Here is a 15,656-nt window from a genome sequence, read left to right on the forward strand (position 1 = left end):
ATAGGAGAAAAATGATCCAGTTTGAGACGATTAAGCGACAGTCGAACAGAAATGCTGCAGAAAAGGAAGTTGAAGCAGGTTCCACAATATCAGCATTTATTTAAAAATCTTATTTGTGGCAGCCATTGTTATTCTTCTGCTTCCTCACTTCACCAACATCTCCGCCTCAGCCGGGCTTAAAAAGTCTAATGTGACATATTCCTGCTTATTTCTGGCATTCTGTTATTTTCACTGCATATTCAAAATGCCACTTAAACACAGCACGCATGATTGGAATTTGAAGCTTTATTTGGAGTCGTGGGAGGGGTCAGCTGACATGTGACTATATGCTTCGTATGTGATTATGCATAAGCTATGCAAATAGGCCACTTGATGCCGCTCGGCTGTATTGTGTGGAGGTTAAATGTGGAGCAGCGTGCTGAGGGCCGGGGACGGCGCAGATTCATACTGCTGTGCCCATCCTCCTCCTCCTCCTCATCCCTCCGTCTGCCCCTCCTTCTTCCTCTCTCTTTCTCTTTTGTATGACGAGGGGCAGAGTCAGTTCCTGTGTCATTGTTAGGGATCCATCTGCCCGGCTGCACACGCACACACACACACACACACACACACACACAGAGTGGCAGCAGCAATTAAACCTGTTTGACACACTTGACAGAGAGGAGCTTTGGGCTGTGTGTCCGGCACGAGCCATCTGTGAAACAACCACCCACACACACACACTAACACATGACGTGTGTGTGTGTGTGTGTGTGTCTGCTGCATTAAATAGATTTCATTCACTCGCATTCCCCCAGCCCCCCCTCCTCTTTTTTTTATTTAGGCAAGACAGCCCCCACCCTCCTCCTCCTCCTCTTCTTCTCCCTTGATGGACAGACGAGACACATGAGTTTAGGGAGGGGATGGATGGTTGGACGGATAGATGGATGGATGTGTGGGTGGGTGCATGTAGAGGGAGGACAGACTGGATGGATGGCAGATTGGGGAGCAGACCTTTCATTTATTGTGACTCCCTGAAGTAGGACACCCGGCAGACAGATAGATAGACAGAGCAGCTGTAATTACTGGTGGCAGCAGCCCCCATCTGAAGATATTGTATTGATATTAGGCTATTAACAGGAGATTACCATGTGTATGACTGGGGGTCTGGGCCAGTCTGGGTCTCCTCTGTGTGCTTAGGGCGGCAGCTGATTGTGATGATGCCATTGTTCTTTTTTTTTCATCTTAAGAGTGCTCCACTTTCTGCTCTTGGCGCAGGAATAGAAGCAGAGAGAGGGATTAGCAGGCTCATAGTTTAGACGAGAATTTTTGGAAAGAGTTAATCAGCTTAAAGGCAGACTGTCATCCCAATTTTACATTTATGCAGAAGACTGCAGAATATGAATTTAAAAATAGAGACAGAAAATAAATACATAAAACAGACCTGCAGAATAAAACCTCTACTGAAACTGACATGCAAGAAAGGAGGATAAATAAGGAGGATAATTAGACCAGGCAGACCCAAAGAGAGAGAAAACACCAGCACTGAGAGCGGCATAGTCTGCCACCAATTAAAAGCAGGTGCAGCAATAGCACAGACTGTGTGTAGGAAATAGAGGCAGCCATCGTCATTCACTTGTGGATGATTTTTAAGCTTCAAGTCTGGCATTTGGGCAATTCAGGGGTTGCATCCTTGGAAGACAAAGGATGCATCCTTCGTGATACACTGGGCCGCGAAGGGTGCACCCGATGGATCCTTTGTGGATCCATATTTGTCCGCCACATCTGAAGGAGCCTTCGGTGACACAATCTGCCTTCAAATACGGCCTTCGAAATGAAGCAGCCCCTGAATTGGGACATGGCTCACATTTGGACAAGAAGGCTGGAGCAAACATTAAGTAATCAGCTAAGGCTAGCTTAGTAAGCAAGGTACCTTAGTATAATGGTAACACATATTAATTGGGATGCTAATTTTGGCTAGCGAAAACCATGCTTGAAACAAAATGTTCTTACCTTAAATACTGAACAGGCGACTCCACAGAGTGTCTTTCAGTACAAGAAGATATTATTCAGGTCGTCGTTGTAGCGACTTGTCAATCACAGGTAGCCACGCACCTATAATGTATCCTGCCTTACAGTCAGTTTTACTCTAGATTGTACCGTAGTTTGGAAGAAGACTTGAACTAGTGATTGATGCTGCAAAATGTTTACTGAAGTAATAAATCCGGTCAGAAGTAGACTCACTTTCTCATGGACCTCTATAAAATCTATTTGCAACCAGTGGAGTCGCCCCCTGCTGGCCAATAGAAGAAAAATAAAGAACTTGGGAAGCCAACGTATTATACACAGTCTATCTGCAATACAAAAGAAATATGAGGAATCAATGAACAGACAAACTGACACAAAAACTCCACAGAAAGGAACTCTGCGTTCAATCTCCAAAAGCAAAATATATGTTTGCTGCTTCATGTTCCACTTTCTTCACTAGCTGTCTGGCTGTGTCTTTATAATGTTTGGTGAGCAGGTATTGTGCACTAGAACTTGGTTTAGAACAGCTGTCTGCTGTGGCCGTAAAAAAACGCTGTAAAAGGAGCGAAAGTGAGCCTAAAGAGTAAAGTAGTGGCAGTAAAACACAAAACAAAGGGCTGAAAGGCTGAAAGGCTGTAAAACTCTGTTCAGCTGAGGGGATCTGCATATGTGATCCACTGTCAACAGAAAAATATTGATCATAGCAATTTTAAAGACAGAAATAAAGTGGAAGTCCTGAAGCGGACATAAACACAAAATCCTGTCCATCCATAATATCCATTTTAGCAGGTGTGTGTTCTGATGTGTGTGTGTGTGTGTGTGTGTGTGTGCTGTAATCCCTGTATTACAGGCTTCCTAAATACATGTCTGCACCGCTCTAGCATCCCTAAGCTTATGTTTAAGCTTCCATATCATTTACTGTAACTGTACTTATCTCACTGTAGGCGGCTCTTTTTTACATCGTAAATTGTATCTTTTCCTCCGCTGGAGTTAAACAAGGCCACTGAAGAAACTGACTGTAACTCCAAGAGGGACATGTTGATCGAAGGAGGCCACACTGTAAACTGTTTTTAAGACAGGGCACAGTTTTCATTTGATAGTTTATTAGTATCATAGTAATAAGTGTCAGCTACATGAGAATCACCTTCAAGCAGAGACATGAAACTTCCTTGATTTGTATATTCCATCATTGTTTTTGTTCATTTGCATGCTAAGAGTCTCCACTGCATTACCATGCAATGGTTAATTGAAAGCATGATTTTGTGTTAGTATGTCTGAAAAACTCCCTTTCATGTCAGTGTGTCTGCATCAATAGTTAAAAAGAATCCTAAAATAGCTGAGCACTTCAGTTTTAAGGGAAGTTACTCATACATTTTCAGAGGCGGATTAATTCACATTTGGTGCTCTGGTGAGTATTTGGGGCAGTGGGACAGTGCATGTGGAATACAGTCAAAATACAGTGTTGGTGGTGATGAGGGAACAGTGAAGCATTGGCTCACTGATGTGTTTTAATACATTTAGGACAACAATAAAGCTCTATTGCACAGTGGACACAAACAAAAAGTTCCTTGTTAGGATTAATTTATGGTTGGTTTCGGGTCTTTTCACTGGATGTGTTGACAGTAGGAAAAATACAAAACATTACCAGGGTTTTAAAGTAGCCTGTTATGTCATATTCCGATGTGGCTGCAGCAGTAGCAGCCAGTAGCTTGTAGTGACATACAGGCAGTCAGTGGGAGGGTGAGGATCTTAGTGGAAAACCACAGAATTTGTAACTTGCCTTCAGAGGCTGAAGTAATTTCCCTATTGGCTTTGAAATGCAGCTTCTGCGCTTGCGCAGAGAGGCTCGGCAAGCTGTGGGCTGTGGGAAAGAAAAGGGGTCTATCAAGGGGTGACTTAGCATTTAAACCAAAAGATCTAAGCCAAAGAGGTGGGATGGAGAATTTCCTCTAATTCGTAATAATAATATTGTTTAAATATAGCGTGTTAAAATTAATTACGGTAAGACTTTTGTTCAGTTTTCATGTGTCACATTCGGAGAAGTTGTGAACCCCCCCTCTAAGCCGCGGCAGAATGGTATGTCCCAGCCGTTGTCAGCTTCTGCCAGCCTCCTCTTGTCAGTGCTCTTCTTAAAATGAAGCTAGCAAGCCGGCGGCACCTGCGGAGGAGAAGGAGAGAGGACTGAAATGTAGAGCTGGCATCTACTTTCTCTCCGATTAAAGGACGCTTTTATATATATAAATATATATATATACACATATGAAGAGCTCCAGGTTATTGACACTATTATTATGTCGGAGGGAGCAGTCGAAGCCCGGTGCTTGCTGTACACAGTTCGTCTATTTATTCCAGTCTGAAGCAGGAATTCAGATAGAAGACTTTCGAGTTAGATAGATAGTTAGACTAGCTTATCTAATCAAGTGTTTTTTAATACGTCAGTTTGATTTTGTCGCCATTTTATACGCCTTTTTTCTTTTTGTGGAGAAAGATTGTCACGTTCAGCCACACGAAAGCGATGTATAATACAGTCTGGACAGCGGAAAAAGCCGGCGAGGAAGGAGACTGGAGGGACACGATGATGCCCTACTCCACAGAGCTGATATTTTACCTGGAAATGGACCAACCGCCAGGTAAGAAGCAGGCCTGGACATGGAAGTTTTTAGGCTGGAGCTAGCCGGGGAGGAGAGGAGGTGTTATGTTTGGTTTCGTGACTGTTGAAATTGGTGGAAAGTTTTACAGCGCACATCCTGCTGCTGCTCATACCCCCCCGGCGGCGCTTAACGATATTTGGGTCGTCTTTCTCGAGGGATTTCTGGTGTGTCTGCTCATGTATGGGGATATTTTTCGTTTTTTGGCAGTGCATCATGGTTGCCACCGTCTCAGCATTTCCCCTAAAATTCTACATTAGCGTTGCATAAGCCTTTTTTGTATTGTGAGGAGCGTACAACTTGAGCTTGCTTGAATGCAACGATTTGGCGACATTATCGCTTTAAAATTGGGTATAATAACATTTTGCAGCACCAGTGACAACGCTTCAAATGTCTTATACCTGTTTTTTTCTTACTCCTCGTTACAATCGTTCCAGCAGAAATGCTCCTTTGTGCGTGTATATGCCCGTTTCTGCTTTGAAACAGAAGCTGCAGCTCCTGCACTCACAGACTCGTTTTGGAGACAATAGTCTCATGTAGTCTGCCGTGAAGGAAGCCGAATTCCTTCTCTGACCATCTGCTTTGAATGCGATATGATAAATGAACGGCAAAGATGGCAGCCCAGATCATTTTGGACTAAAATGCAAAAAGCGCAAACGCAGTTCGCTGTTCTCGATTTTGCTCCTTTAAAACAGCAACTCATTTTTGCAACAACCTGCTCTGTTTCCGTTTGTTATTGCTAAAAAGAAACCTAACGTCTAACTGAAATAGCTCCATCCTAACTGAAATAGCTCCATCCGGATCATCCCGACATCAGCTCTGGCCGGTGCCGACCGCGGGGAAGGGGGGATGAGACAGAGAACAGAGAGGGACCGGGATATTGAACCAAACCGGGGATAAAAGGTCCGGAGCGTTTCATAATCATAACATCCTTCACTGACACGCATCTATAACTCTTTGTGACCCTTTCTGGCCAACTGTCACCCACAATTGAATATGTTTCATTCATTCGTTCATTCATTCATTCAGTGCTCGGCAATTGTGCCAGTGTCATTTGACTCCCACCCCCCTTTTTCCTCCCCTCGGTGCGCTGAATGGATCATGGCGCAGATGTGGGACGTTGTGTTGTTTCCAGGAGGCGCTGTTGAATGCAGTTTGCCCGGTAGCTCTGTCCCTTTACCCCCTCCTTTATCTATCTATTGAGATGTACTGTATATTCTGCAGCCAGCCTGAAGTGCAGCATTATGTCTTGTCTTTTGCATGCTGCAGAGATGATGCATAAAGAAACCCTTTAGGTTAGAATGCATTGGAGAAGATTTCATCCTTCAAATCACATTGATTAAGAAGTATTATCACATTATGAGAAGTTTCCAAGTAGGAGAAAAACATAATTTCAGCTGCAAGCACAGCTTCATTTTCTCACTTCCTGCATTCCAAAATTCAATGTGCAATTTGTGTTCTTTTATTTAAAGCATACTGAAGTCTGAGTGAAGTCGACTGGTGCAATATCTCCAGCCTCTTTCTGCTCATTTAAAGTTAACACCTCCTTTTTTCCTCCTGGCTGAGCGGGAGAGGAATTGATTCTTTCTTTCTCTCTCCCTGTCGAGCGTTTTTTCCTTGTTTATCCAGTCTATGGTTTTGTGTCGGAGCCACGGCGCAGTGAATGGACACTAGAGCTCCTCAATGCAACAGGGACGTATTTGCAAAACACTGGTTCTTAGCTGGACACTCACACATTTACTTCAGAGGCATTAGGTTATTCATGCATGCATAAATTGGGTTGCTGTCACAGCTGACATCAGTTATCTTACAGGTTTGTGCTCATCTCTGCTGTAAAAACTGCGTTATTAAACAGAAGGATGCATTTTGGACTCGTGCACAATCCGGAAGGATTCAAGCTTCCGGACGGTGCAGATACACTGTTTTTGTAGCTGCATCGTGTGTGTGTGGGATCTTTGGTCTGCGTGTGAGCTCATCCTCTCTTGTAATTAATTTAGCCGGACCTCTCTGCATCTTATTGTTTCACACTGATCTGTCGCTTATATCTCAGCTTGTCTTTGTCTCCGGGTATGCGGAGTGTGCATGTGTGTCTTTGTCTTGAAATGTAATCTAAAGATTGACGGAGAGGCTGAAAGAGGAGGGAAGCGGACAGGAGAGAAGAGAAGGAGGGATGACAAAGGGTTGAGGACGGCAGCGGTGGGGAGAACAGAGGAGAAGCGTCCCACAGATGTTCATTAGAATATTTATTACACTGGAATTGAAACGTGCGAGCCTCGGTGACAGTTAGAGTGTGTATCTGTGTGTGCAAAGACGAGTGTGTGTGTGTGTTGCCTTTGTGTGCAGGGTGATTAGTACAGGTGGAGTGCCACAGCTCCCCCGGGGGAGGGCAAAGCCTGCGTTTCTACTGGTAACTTTGTGCGTGTGTGTGTGTGTGTGTGTGTGTGTGTGTGTGTGTGTGTGTGTGTGTGTGTGTGTGTGTGTGTGTGTGTGTGTGTGTGTGTGTGTGTGTGTGTGTGTGTGTGTGTGTGTGTGTGTGTGTGTGTGTGTGTGTGTGTGTGTGTGTGTTGAAGGAACCATAAGTCTCATCTTTTAATAGAAAATCAGCAGAGCATTATTTTTAAAGGACTATACCAGAGTTTTTTGATCATGTTACCGAGCCAGCATGAAAATAAACCTGCACAGGGTTGACACTCTTGTTTACATCGTGTCTGCATTCGATGTTGTGAAGAGTTTGCGAATCTAGCTGCGTTACGTAATGTTGACAACAATAAACAAAAGATGTGCATTTTCTTTGGTGAGCAATCAACTAATTGCTCTTTGGATTTTTAGTCCTATCATGATGACAGGATTGTTGTCTGTCCAAAGTGATGATTTTGAGCAAAATAAAAGGAGTTGTAGAGTTCGTTTTTACACCCAATTAAACACAGAGTTCAATATCTGTGAAAGTAATTAGCCTAAATTTGCCATAGGTAAAATATTGTTATCAGTAGTGTTGAGATCAATCATCCAGCTTTGAATCAGGACCTGATTATTGCACATTTTTCTGCCAGACTGCTCTCAACCTGCAGAGGGAAAATGACCAAGGCCAAATGAAGCCTTTGAAATAGTTTGATGCTCACTGTGGTGTCTGATGAATCACAGACCATTTGTTTTTAAAAAGGTTAAAAATGCATGACCTTTTTTTGTGTAGTAAATGTCTTAGCAGTCCTGCTGCTGCAGCCGAGTAGGTCTGTGCTTCATGCGTGCACAGCAGAGATGTCAAAGGCCCTTTACATTCAGGGCGTAATCATCATCATCATCATCAGCAGGATCGGACATGTGGCCCATAAGAGACTGTCCATAATGTTTGCTGTCCATGTGTCGCTGAGTGATAAGAGCCTTTAGGATCATAATCTCAACATAAACCCCACACATGTTCCCAATCAACAATCATACAGGTTATATAACCGACATTATTACAGGGAAAGAGTCCGAACTCAAGGTCCTTCTGTAGCCTTCCCTCGAGGATGCATCTGTGTAGGTGACAATTCAGTTAATAGATCTTTTATTAGTTTTTGTCATTGTTATTTATTTTTGTTTGTCATTTCCTTAAAAAAAACCTCGACTTATTGTTCAAGGAAAAGCTCAGCATTAATGAGTAATATGAAGTTGGTAGAAAGAGTTCATTCTTTGATTACAGCTTCTAAAATGTGAGAATTTATATTTTTGTAAATCAAAGAGAAAAGGACATTTGAAGACGTCCGTTTGGAGACGACTTCATCTGAAAAATGAAGGTTATTTCAGAGCGTAGTATTTTTTTGAGTAATTCCAACATTTAGTTTTAAGTTTGGTGAGAATGTAACTTAGAGTGGCTGAATTAAACTCTGCCACAGTGAGCGATCAGCAGCACAGCGTTCAATAGGGGACGACCTGTTGATTCAGCGCTCGATGCTTCTCTGCTGAGAGTGTGTGCAAGTGTGTGGTGTCCCAGAAGGAATGGATATACCATGGGGTAACTCCACCTCCCTCCTCTCCTCCTTCCTTTCTTTCTTTCTTTCTTTCTTTCTCTCGTGCGCCCCCCTCCCCTCATCTGCTCTGCTGCCTCCTGATTGGCCGAGTGGGCGGGCCTCCATGTGGGGATTAGTTGGCTTGTCGTCTGTCTTTTAGGATCAGCCTCGCTCGCTCTTTTCTTCAGTCTGACGGAGCTGAGAGCAGGAGGAGGAGGTGGTGGTGGTGGAGGAGGTAGAGGAGGAGGAGAGAGCAAGAGAGAGAGAGAGAGAGAGAGCTACAGAGCGAGGGAGAGTGAATGAGAGAGGGAGAGAAAGGAGGAGGGAAACAGCTGAGAGACGAGTGGCAGCATGCAGCTTACAGAGAGTACGATGGTGGAGGACGGTAAGAGACAAACGGACACATGTGTTGTCCTTTTTGTTTGTTTTTTCTTCTCTTCTTTTGTTTCTTCCTTTGTTTCTCTTTTTCTTCCTTCCTCAGTTGCACAACTGACTCTCTCCTGCTCCCATCTGTGTGCATATATTCACCTTTTTAACCTGTATTTTACTTCTTTTCTTGCTTTTTCTCCTCTTTCATGCAGTTTTTGCAGCCCCCTCTTCTTTGACATGTTTTGCAGCACACAGCCTGAATCATTCAGTGTGTGTGCATGCGTGCATTTGTGTTCTCTGTTGCTCACTGGCTTTTGTACAACTTTGGGTATTAGTGCTGCAACAATCAGCTGATCCACAGACAGTCCCAATGCACAATCTGTAGTTCCAGTCTCTAAAATGCTGCTTTTACTTCTGCTTGTTTCCATGTCGTGCATACACGGATTCTAATAGTTTCAGATTTAAGATTAAGATTTGTTTTGGGGACTGAAATAGAAAATTCTGAAGTTATTTTTAGTTTTTTCTGACACTTTATAGACAAAAATGCAAACTATTAAATACGTGCAGCCCTAATGTTGCAGCAAACTGGACCCTTACACTGCAAAACTAAAGAGGTTTTGTGTTCAGCATCCCCATGCATGAGAGGTGTGTGTGTGTGTGTGCTTGCACAGCCGTGACGCTGAAACACACCCACATACTGTAGATGCTCACGCACACACCACCTGCAGCTCCACACTGGGTCCAGATGTAAAGTTGTGGAAATGAAACAGACAGAGGAGCAGATGTTTGGAACATTTAATTCGTGCCACATACTTTGAGCTCTGCAGCGGGAGCAGTTTTTAACTTGTGTGTGTAAACTCTCGTCGCAGTGAAGATCTTTGTTAACAGGAATTAGACCGCGGCAGCGATCAGCTGTGTGCACAAACGATCTTTAAAGCTCGCTGCGAGGATGGCCGAGGCTCATGTCGATGCTTTGTGTGTTTGTCAAATGTGAGTGTTTATTGTGTGTGTGTCAGTCCGTGCTGACAGTCATTGTTCAGGAGAGCTGTGGGTTTCTGCCCGCATGTGTAATGACAAGTGATATCGCTGTGTGTGTGTGTGTGTGTGTGTGTGTGTGTGTGTGTGTGTGTGTGTGTGTGTGTGTGTGTGTGTGTGTGTGTGTGTGTGTGTGTGTGTGTGTGTGTGTGTGTGTGTGTGTGTGTGTGTGTGTGTGTGTGTGTGTGTGTAGCTGAGCGCTGCTCCTTTGTCTGGTGAGGGGGAGGGGGGAGGAAGGAGGGGAGGGAGGCAGTGCTGCTGGTCGCCTTTGTTCGCCGTCCCGTCTTTCTCTCTCGGTGACTGATACTTTACAGATTTAAAACAACATAATTATGTTAAAGGAACATTTCTGATATTTTCTGACATTTTCAGAGCGTGTCCTTCGGGGTAGGACGGTTGTCATCAGTGAATTTGACTTGTTTTTTGAAAAGAGCAGACTTATCAGAAGTATTGATCCGGGTGTCGGGGGGGGTTTGGCTCCGTAGATGCTGCAGAAGTCACTGACACTGTTTGATTTAATGCTTCCAGTTTCTAGTGGACCTTTGCAACAAAGGACTTGGTGTGTGTGCGTGCGTGTGTGTGTGTGTGTGTGTGCGTGCGTGTGTGAGAGTGTGTGTGTTGGTCACGTTCATTGTCCTGTTTTCACTTGTAGTGTGCAGGAACAAGAACTCGTAGTATAGTAGTTACAGTTCTGCTTCTTATTAGTGTCAGTTTGCTGCTTTTCTGCATTAATATCATTTAAAGTTGCATATTTTCTTGTATCTTGTTGCACAAAGCATTTAGGTGATAAAAAGATTTGCAAAGCGAGTCATTAGAATAATAAGTTGCGGCTCTGGTGACACACCTATTGTCCTGTTTATGATGCTGTCCTTTGTGTTGTTCACGCACTTGCACACCAGTGAACACACACACACTTTGTTTTATGAATACATTTTATTTAATTACAGTTTGTTAAAGACGTTTGACAATATTTAGTTTTTTCTTTGTTACTTTATTATTGTATTTTTTTAATGTGTTAATTGTGCAAACATTTTTCATCTAATTATGAGGTATAGTTCAACTCTGCTTATCCTTCCAAGTGCACATGGGAACGTGTGTGTGCGCGTGTGTGTGTGTGTCTGTTGCGCGTGTGTGTGAGAGAGAGAGAGAGAGAGAGAGGATAAAGTGCTGACAGAGGGGAACAGTGCAGCTGCAGAATGACAGTTTTGGCCGCAGTAACAAACTGACTGTCGTGGTGATGTGAAAGAGGAGGGAGGGAAAAGAAGGAGAGAACGATTGAGAGAGAGAGAGAGAGGAAAAACTGAGGAGGACAGGAGGGAGGAGGAGGACAAAGAGGAGCTGCCTCTGGGTTATTACCTTCCTCTGAGCTGAGACTCGTGTGTGTGTGTGTGTGTGTGTGTGTGTGTGTGTGTGTGTGTGTGTGTGTGTGTGTGTGTGTGTGTGTGTGTGTGTGTGTGTGTGTGTGTGTGTGTGTGTGTGTGTGTGTGTAACACTGTTATAAATGTTATTGGTGGTGTTGACATGTGCATTTCACTGCTTATGATGCTCGTTGCATCTGTTTTGAACTGACATGATTGAAAGGCTGACAGGTGTAGAGGGTCGGCAGTAAGCAGAAGCTTTTGTCCCCAGCCTCGGACTCAGTTCAACTTCTTTTGTGTTGAAATGTATAAATTAAGAACAGCTGAATTTTTCCTTAAAACTATAATAAACAAAATTATAACAGTGTTAGAAATTGTTGTTACAATGTTTGTGATACTTTATTGATTTAAAAAAACACTTCTTCTTTCACCTCATGCTCATGGTGCTGTGTTCTTTATTCAGAGATTTTCTTTGGAGTAAATTAGATTAAATGCAATGTGTTACCTTGCTTGTACCTTCACAATATATCACTTTATATTAAATAGTAACCCCTGTGTTTCCAGATGTAACATTACACACATTCTTAATTAGTTGTTGTTGTTGCCCCCTAGTGGCTGTGGGGCCCTTAGCAGCCTTTTAATTTGGTGCTACCTCGGTTCAACAAATAGATTTTATTTGACAATGCACACAAACAGAACGTGTGTGTTTGCTGTGCAATAATGCCAAAACAGCAGAAGGAGTCATTCTTGGACAGAAACTGAACTGATGATCACTTTGCTCTGTGTCTCCTGACGCAGCTCGACTACAAACTTTACAATGATAAAGTCTGTTGTTACCAGTAATATAAAACAGTATCTGTGAGTGAGGTGATATGCTAACATTTGTTGAGACGGTGTGTAATGACCATGTTACTGCTCGTACACGGGTTTGTCTCTCCCTGTGCATTGTGGGAGTTCCCCTGTCTGCCTCGGTCACCCGTGTGTGCGTGATGAAGGGTAATTTGTGAGGCCAGAATGTTCCTGGACGCTTCAGCTTCTTGGTGGCATTTCAGGGAACTTTCATCAGCAGCGTACTTTCCCCTTTTAAAGGATGGCATCCACATCAGGCGCCTGCGTGTGTGTGTGTGTGTGTGTGTATGTGTGTGCGTGTGTGAGCGTGTGTGAGCGTGTGTGAGCGTGTGTGAGCGTAAACTGATTTGTGATGTAGGAGCTCTGCAGTAATTAGACTGCTGTTCTGTAAACTGGTCCAGATGTGCCTGGAGAGTTGTAAACCTTGTTCTGCTCGTGTGTGTGTGTGTGTGTGTGTGTGTGTGCGTGTGCGTGTGCGTGTGCGTGTGCGTGTGCGTGTGCGTGTGCGTGTGTTTTGGTGTCGTATTCAGGCTTGCTCTGTTTGGCTCACAGCATGGCACCAGAGCTAATGTCTGTTAGCTGGTTAGCGCTCACTCAGGCTGAATGTACATCAGGTTTGGGGATATATGATGTAAATATAAACAAAGAATCTGAAGCGGCGGATGTTTTTATTGCCTGTAAAGACTCCAGATATAAAACAGGACATTACACAGAATAAATTGCACACAACAGCACAATAAGAGTTGATGGTTTACGATGCAAAATATATACAAACTAACATTTTACAAAGAGGCAACTGTGCCTACAACTTTAAGGTATATTGATTTAGTTAAAGGTGAAAGGTCATCAGTCATAAACATGATCCAGAGTAAAAACCAGAAGCTAAAAGTCACGTTTCTTCTTTGCTGCAAAAAAAACATAAAAAGTTTCCCTGCTGCAGCTCACGGCGGCGATGAGTTCAAAGACATAAGAAACTCTGTGAAAATAAGAGCGCTGGCAGGAATAACAAACTTCCAGGACGTCGTCCCTCCTCCAGGCGCAGGGTAACTTTCACTGCACTTTGTGTGTGGGGGGTTTATGACACACAGAATAATTACTGAGGTGATGTATGGGCTGCGTTTGTCATGCTACTGTTTGCCTGTGTGATTAATAACAATACGGTCACCAACTGCACCGCTGCTGCGTTTGTGTGGAGATAAATATGCAGCTCCTGTGATGTCATTTGCATATGAAGAAGTGTGTGTGCATGTTTGGAATTAATGGAAATGTTCTGTAACTGTCACAGAGTTATTATCACTTGTAAAAATGGTGTTCGTCCGCAGCCGTGGATGTGCAGTTGCAGAGCCACACAAAAACTGAGGTCAACTTTAGATAATGTCTGTGTGCCAACTCCTCTTCAACACTAACGTATTCTGTCTCTCTTCCTTTCAGCTCTTCCTCCAAAGCCAGCCAAGCCCCAGCAGCCCTCCTCAGTCGGGGTGGGAGGGGGCAGCAGCAACGGAGCGAAGGATGGAGGAGCAGGAGGCTCGCTGCAGGAGGCCGAGTGGTACTGGGGCGACATATCCAGGTAACACACACAGTCTTTGTCTTTTAAAAAGTAATTCCAATATTTAAACAATTTTTTCAGTGTTAATGAAAAATACAGAAACTTTAAGAACTGTTCCAGGAGTTTGCTGCAGCTGCAAGCTACAAAACAGCCTGTAAACATGTCAGAGAGGATCTCACAGAGAGAGAACTTTTTGTTTTGAGAAGCTGTTACACGGATCTCTTCAATGCCACCAGACTCCATTGACAAATAGAGTCATTTAACCTTGCACAACATGTCCACTGCTGCCTTTCTCTGTTAGTTTTTGTGTGCTATAAATTGTTACATTGGATCCAACACAACATTTGTACAACTCCAAAGTCCCACAATAACACCAAAGAAAGGAATCGATAGAGGCAGCAGTAGACCTACAGCTCCTGTGTTCTGACAGGTAAAATCACTGTGTTTTTCAATGGAGTCTGGTGGCTTTGAGAGAGAGAGCGATGTAACGGCTGTTTCTGCAAAAAAACAGTGGACAACCTTTGATCAGATGCATTCCCCCTCGAGGATTACAATGCATCTGCAAGTTGAAGTATTTATACTTTAAATCATTCCTCCCTGTGTTTTGTAGTAGAGCCCACAAATCTGTCACCTGAGTTTAGTTGCAGAACGTCAGCAGCACGTCACTGAACAAGTTCATGTTTTGAGTCTTTCCTTGTTAGTCAATGCTTTACCTTTCGTAAGTGCAGCTTAGCTCTCGGCGACAATCTCCTCACACTCTGACGATAACCACACCTACAGCACAGACAGACAGTCTACCACCTTTAACACACACTCACACACACACTCATCCAGAGCAGGGATGCTGTTGGCAGGGACCAGTCCATCCAGTCACTCCCTGCATAATTTAATAGATGAGCTGTTTACTCTGAGGTGTGAGGGAAGGGGGAGTCCTCATCGGCTGCTGATAATCAGAGGAAGACTTTTCACCATCTGTACTCGGATCACTCCACAAACTCAAACTCTGTTTCCTGCTTTGTTTGTCCTCAGGGAGGAGGTGAACGATAAGCTCAGAGACATGCCCGATGGGACCTTCCTGGTTCGGGATGCTTCGACAAAGATGCAGGGAGACTACACGCTCACGCTGAGGTAAAAGTCTTTAAAGTTGAGTTTGTATCAGAGAGCCAGGAGTGTAGCGTGTTTAAAACCACGGGGGGGTTTACGGAGGCTGGAGGGAGCGGTAGATTACTTCTCCTGCTCCACTTTTATGCAGCCATGCCTCTAGTTAACTCCAGATTGAGAGAAATCATGTGTTGAGAAGCGATTTGCCGACGCAGCGTCCTGGTAAATTGGAGCAAATCGTCCGCTGCCCTGGAAATAAAGCGCTCGAAGGGGAACTGAGCCCAGAATAGAAGCTGTTGAAGAGTGATTATTACAAAAAATCACTATAAAGATCTGAATATGGTGCGGATACGTACGGATCCTCACGCCTGTATTCTCTGTGTTCGTGCGCAGGAAAGGGGGCAACAACAAGCTGATAAAGATCTACCACCGGGACGGGAAGTACGGCTTCTCCGACCCGCTGACGTTCGGCTCGGTGGTGGAGCTCATCAGCCACTACAGACACGAGTCTCTGGCTCAGTACAACACCAAGCTGGACGTCAAACTCATGTACCCCATCTCCCGCTTCCAGCAGGTATGCACACAAGCAGACAGACACACAAACTCATCTCATGACCTACACACTTTCTGCTTCTTCAGACTTTATTTACAGCCTGGGTCTCGTGTAAAACAACTAGCGATTAGCTAAATTAAAGAAAAACAAAGACTTGTTGATGTGAGCAGACTTTAAAGTGAAGGGAAACGTTCATCTGTCTGCAGT

General features: G+C 43.9%; 1 protein-coding gene across 3 annotated transcripts in view; it reads left to right on the plus strand.

Annotated features, from left to right (window-relative positions):
- pik3r3b (phosphoinositide-3-kinase, regulatory subunit 3b (gamma)) overlaps positions 1–15,656 on the plus strand; it is a 217,059-nt gene that overhangs the window by 190,286 nt on the left and 11,117 nt on the right. The window contains exons 1-4 of one of the 3 annotated variants that reach the window (XM_069679828.1): positions 4,192–4,634; positions 13,681–13,816; positions 14,825–14,923; positions 15,290–15,470. In XM_069679828.1, coding sequence (XP_069535929.1) covers positions 4,520–4,634; positions 13,681–13,816; positions 14,825–14,923; positions 15,290–15,470 — 531 coding nt within the window. In that variant the 5' untranslated portion in view covers positions 4,192–4,519. Of the gene's footprint in view, positions 1–4,191; positions 4,635–8,879; positions 9,024–13,680; positions 13,817–14,824; positions 14,924–15,289; positions 15,471–15,656 lie in introns of those variants that run through there. The other 2 variants (XM_069679829.1, XM_069679827.1) reach the window with 2 other exon arrangements.

The sequence above is a fragment of the Semicossyphus pulcher genome, unplaced genomic scaffold (genome assembly GCF_022749685.1).
Source record: "Semicossyphus pulcher isolate SPU_LCO1_2020_fin unplaced genomic scaffold, fSemPul1.0.p SCAF_4, whole genome shotgun sequence".
In the NCBI taxonomy this organism is placed as follows: Eukaryota; Metazoa; Chordata; class Actinopteri; order Labriformes; family Labridae; genus Semicossyphus; species Semicossyphus pulcher.